The sequence below is a fragment of the Galeopterus variegatus genome, unplaced genomic scaffold (genome assembly GCF_000696425.1).
Source record: "Galeopterus variegatus unplaced genomic scaffold, G_variegatus-3.0.2 Scaffold3015, whole genome shotgun sequence".
Classification (NCBI taxonomy): domain Eukaryota; kingdom Metazoa; phylum Chordata; class Mammalia; order Dermoptera; family Cynocephalidae; genus Galeopterus; species Galeopterus variegatus.
The window spans coordinates 161,893-167,280 of NW_007729126.1; the positions used below are offsets into that span (position 1 = coordinate 161,893).

The window sequence follows — 5,388 nt, forward strand, 5'->3', positions numbered from 1 at the left end:
CATCTCCACCCGCTGAAGTCTTTCTGCTTGTTTACGGCCAAACCATGATGGCATCTTTTCAGTCAAGCCTTCCCTCACAGGCTGCTCTGCAGAGAACGTCCTTTCCTTGTGCTCCCCCAGTCCTCACAGCTCTTGTCCTCTTTGGGTCTCTTTGCCTACACTCTTGTCCCCTCCAGTCTCCTCACTCTGCAGGCAGAAGCATTCTGTTCAAACACATGGCACGTCATGTTGCTCCACTGCTCAAACGCCCAGCTCTTCCCAGCTTGCTCAGAGGCGGAGCCCAAGTCCTTGCCAGGGTGCTGCGTGACAGGGACAGCCTCTCACCTCCCTGCGCACCCTCCCCTACAGCCGCCTCATTTATTTTGCTCCCATCACAGCGGCCCCTGTGGTGCTCCTGGAGTACACATGCACACCCCACTTTGGGGCCTTGGCACTTGCTATTCTCTCTGCTGGGAATGTTCTTTCCCAAGATNCATCTCCACCCGCTGAAGTCTTTCTGCTTGTTTACGGCCAAACCATGATGGCATCTTTTCAATCAAGCCTTCCCTCACAGGCTGCTCTGCAGAAAGAACGTCCTTTCCTTGTGCTCCCCCAGTCCTCACAGCTCTTGTCCTCATTGGGTCTCTTTGCCTACACTCTTGTCCCCTCCAGTCTCCTCACTCTGCAGGCAGAAGCATTCTGTTCAAACACATGCCACGTCATGTTGCTCCACTGCTCAAATGCCCAGCTCTTCCCAGCTTGCTCAGAGGCGGAGCCCAAGTCCTTGCCAGGGTGCTGCGTGACAGGGACAGCCTCTCACCTCCCTGCGCACCCTCCCCCACAGCCACCTCATTTATTTTGCTCCCATCACAGCAGCCCCTGTGGTGCTCCTGGAGTACACATGCAGACCCCACTTTGGGGCCTTGGCACTTGCTATTCTCTCTGCTGGGAATGTTCTTTCCCAAGATAGCCACATGGCTTTCTACTTTCGCTGTTATGTCTCTGCTCTGATGTCAACTCCCTCGAAGACTTCTCTGGCCAGCTGCTTAAATTGTAACAACTCCTACTCTAAACACTTCCTGTTCCCATGCCCTAATTTACTCTTTTGTTAACACTTACCACTGTCTAGTGTACTTACAACTTAGCTATAAGTCTCTCCCAATTAGAATGCAAGCTCCTCGAAGCCAGGGGCTTTGTCTATTTTGTACATTGCCCAACACAGAAAAGGCATTCATTAAATATTAGCTGAACTGAATTAAATTTTGTCTTGTAGTTGATATTTAAGTACTGCATTTCTCTTGCCTTCCTTATCAAACGATAAGCTCCATTAGGATGACCTTGTCTGGACCATCTTTATTTCCTTGCATCACATTTCCTAATGCCTGGCATATCATAAGCTCTCAAAAATAATTGTAGAATATTAGATGGAAAGAAATAATGCAACCACCCAAATGTGGCTCCCCCCCAAAAAAAGGGGCTATAATAGGCTTGTTTAGTGAATTTATATATAACAGTTTCTACTATCCAAAAGGATTCTTAGTAATAAACTGACATCAAGACAGCTGCTCCCTCCTCTGCAGGAAGATTATACTCACCTTTGCTGGTTCGGAAGGTAAGCATGGCAGGCTGTCCTTCACCTGCTGCACTTCTTGCCACCATCAAGACTTCATAAAGACTAGATGGCTCCAGCTCAGTTAAGTGGAGCTCATTTTCGCTTCCTGGGACTCGAACCGTGTGCCAGCTTCCCACCACGCCAACCCCATCATCCAGCTGCTCGAGAGAAAACATGCCAGAGAAACAGGAGATGGAGAGCAGGAAAAACTCTCACTCAACTTTGATAAAAACTGCAATTCATTCTAGAAGAGTTGTGGAAAGTGATATACCACTGTAAATAAAAGAGACACAATACTTCACATTGAGAAATACAAGGAGACCTGTAGCAAGAACTCAGGAATTCTCACTGTAAAAAGATTCCTGGCTCTGCTACTGGCCACCAACGTTTGGCCTCAAGCATGGTATCTGCCCTCCCAGCCTATTTCCTTTACTTCTAATGGAGACAATACCTCCTTTCTCACTGGGCTAAGGGAAGAATAAAGTAAGTACATAATAATATGTATTATTGGTAATATATAACATACAGAATATATAAATTAAGATAGATATTACATATGTTTGTGAGTATATGAATTATATATTTATGTACTATATATTTCCTGCATTCTTGCTTCGTGTCTTGACACTGTTCAATATGTGCTGGAGGAAATAAAAACAGATCCAATCAGTTGTTTCTTCATTAGTATCAGGTTGGGTGTTAGATTACCATGACTAAACTATTATTTGTCTCTGTATAATATTTATCTTTTAACTTTGTTAACATCTGTTGCTTGTTCATCTATAATAAATTTTATGGAAAAAAAAGTTAAGAGGTTATGGGTTTTTAGAACCCCAATCTGGGGAAAACTTATTTATATTCATTATTCTTACTGCTTTTATAAGATTGGTAAATCCAGCACGATTGGTGGAATATCTCTGACAGACTCACCATTCTGAGACACTCTTGTTCTGTTTCCTACCCTTCCACGATGTGAAAGACAATAAGCCCATGTTATACAAACGAGATTAAGATGTGAGAAGAGAAAGGAGACAAATGAGAAGACATTACCTTTCGATACTTCACAAAATATGCATTGATGGGCAGCCCGCCATCCCTCCCCGCCCTCCACACCAGGTTGTATGTGTCTGGTGTGTGGGTCTGTGGGGGGCTCAGTATGATGGGGGCGTCAGGAACAGAGGTGCCACTGGCATTTTTCACTGGTGATGGTCCTGCTGCACTAGAAGGGGCCTTCGCTAAAAATGAGCTCAATAATCCAGTTTCTGAACCATCTCTTGTATCTCTTTCATCATTCTGAGCAGCTTCAGAAGGTGTGACTGTTTCTGCTTTTGTATTTGCTTCAAAAGGAACTGCAGAGAGAGAGAGAGGAAGGAGAGAGGAGAGAGCTTGAAGAAACTCATCATTTCAGTGTCTTCTACACGGTTTACTGATGTAACTGCCTATAATGATGTTATCACAACTTGAGCCCTAGAAGTTAAAACAGGTAACATCATCTCAATTTATAATTCATGGAAACGTCTAACCTCTAGTAGCAATCTCTTGCTCATGGGAAAGCAAATGAATTGTTTGAAAAACCAACTATATAATGCAGTAGTTTAGTGGTTTAAAGATGATTTTTCCTTGCTCTGTACTAATATTCCCTCTTTTACAGTAACGATTTGCTAGTTTAACTTCAGAAAATTTTAAGTTGAAGAACTTTAGGCTTCAACTCCAGTTGGTAAATGAAACACAATAAGCAATATATCCCGTTGGGAGGAAGGTGATACACGTAGTAAGGAAATGGTCAAGAACTAGGCTCTTCCCTACTGGGTAGCTAGTCTCCAAAGATACCTCCCTGAGGTCACACCCTTGGGCACCTGCCCAAGCTGAATCCAAGCTTAAGCCCTAAGAAGGCCTGGCACTTCCACTTTTCTTTGTGCTCTTGGGATCTAGCCACTATATATAGATGTCCAAACTAGCCATGTGTAGAGATTACACTGAGAGAGAGAGACGCAGGGTTGGGGGTGGGGAGTTCCAGTCCCCACAAAGGCCCCACCTGTGACTGACGCTACTTTGGCTGTTCCAGCCCCGGATGCCATCTGATTACAACTGCGTAAGAGACCCTAGGCAAGGCCAGCAGAACTGCCCCCCTGCATCTGGTTAACTCACAGTATCGTAACAGATAACAGAGCAGTTGTTTTTTAAGTCACTAATCTTTTGAGTCGTCAGTTATGCAGCAATGGATACCCCACCCAATTGACATTTACCCTACACATGGCAAACAATCTACATTCAGGGAAGAAGGAAGAAATGAAACAAGACCAGCATAGATACAAGAAGAATTTACTTATTTCCAAGTTTTACTTCTGGATAGAACTGAAGTCTGGCTTAGGAAATTGCCAATCTAAAGACGGATAAAACAAACAGACAGCCTTACTCCTTACTACTAACAGCATATAGAATATACAGAGGAAGGTAAAAATAATTTATTTGCACTGAAAAAATAAACAGGTTGCATATATCCAAAGAATATTACTGCACACAATTAAAACCACATTGAGATACCACCTCACCCCAGTTGGACTGGCTATAATCAAAAAGACGGAGAATAACAAATGCTGGCAAGGATGTGGAGAGAAGGGAATGCTCCTCCACTGTTGGTGGGACTGTAAATTAGTACAACCACTATGGAAAACAGTACGGAGGTTTCTCAAACAACTACAGATTGATCTTCCATACAATCCAGCAATCCCACTTCTGGGTATATACCCAGAGGAATGGAAATCATCATGTCAAAGGGATACCTGCACTCCCATGTTCATCGCAGCTCTGTTCACAATAGCCAAGATATGGAACCAACCTAAATGTCCATTGATGGACGATTAGATAAGGAAAATGTGGTAAATATACATGTTAGGAAAATAGAATAATTTGGTCAGGGTCCTCACCTCGGGTCCGGTTGGGTGTGGTTCAGCGCATCCTTTGTAAGCGTGTGTGTGTGTGTGTGTGTGTGTGTGTGTGTGTGTGTGTGTGTGTGCAGCACATTCTTTGTAAACAAATTGTGTGTGGGGGGGTGGGCTTAGTGCACAGTGCGCGCCAACATATCTTTTTAGTTTTGTTGCTACTCTTGTGTTCTTCAGAGAGTAGTTTTGGTGAAGCAGGTGGCGGGCGTCTGCCCCAGGGGGCCACCTCTGCGAGTGGCCATGCCTTTCCAATCTGCTGTTTCCAAGGACCTGTTTGCTGGTTACCCAGCTCATAGACCTGCATGTAAGGGGTCTGGTGACACAGCCTGGCGTATGAAGGGTGTGTGACCCAGTCTGGTGAATGGGCTTGAGGGGTCTGTGAGCTCCAGACCCAGACCGAGCTCAACAATTGGCCCAGTCGATGCAGGATTACTGGCAGGTAAAAGAGCCCGACAACTAGCGTGGTCTGCCATAAGAAAGAATGAAATTCTCCCGTTTGCAACAACATGGATGAACTTGGAGAAGCTTATGTTAAGTGAAAAAGCAAAGCACAGAGGGATAAATACCGCGTGTGCTCACTCATAAGTGGGAGCTAAGAGAGAGGGAAGGAAGGAAAGAAAGACCACAGTGGTGTGGTGGACTTGCAGAGGGAGAGAATACACCTAGGGATACAAAGTGGAATGGGGGTAAGGGGGATGGGGAGAGAGGCTGGGGATACTTGGGTGGGGGACACGGGGTATAATTGCAATTTGTAGTAACGGGCATGCTGCCAGTATGGTTCCGGCCATTACATCTTGGGCACGAGGAGTGACAACCAGCTTTGTATCTCATGAATATTCATAACCAATAAAAAAA

The 5,388-nt window shown here is 44.7% G+C and overlaps 1 protein-coding gene across 1 annotated transcript in view; it reads right to left on the reverse strand.

The window, feature by feature from the left end:
- Positions 1-5,388, reverse strand: part of CDON (cell adhesion associated, oncogene regulated) — a 62,030-nt gene that overhangs the window by 39,795 nt on the left and 16,847 nt on the right. The window contains exons 9-10 of the mRNA XM_008583723.1: positions 2,642-2,940; positions 1,575-1,749 (exon numbers count right to left, since the gene is read on the reverse strand). Of these exons, the coding sequence (XP_008581945.1) occupies positions 1,575-1,749; positions 2,642-2,940 (474 nt within the window). The remainder of the gene's footprint in view (positions 1-1,574; positions 1,750-2,641; positions 2,941-5,388) is intronic.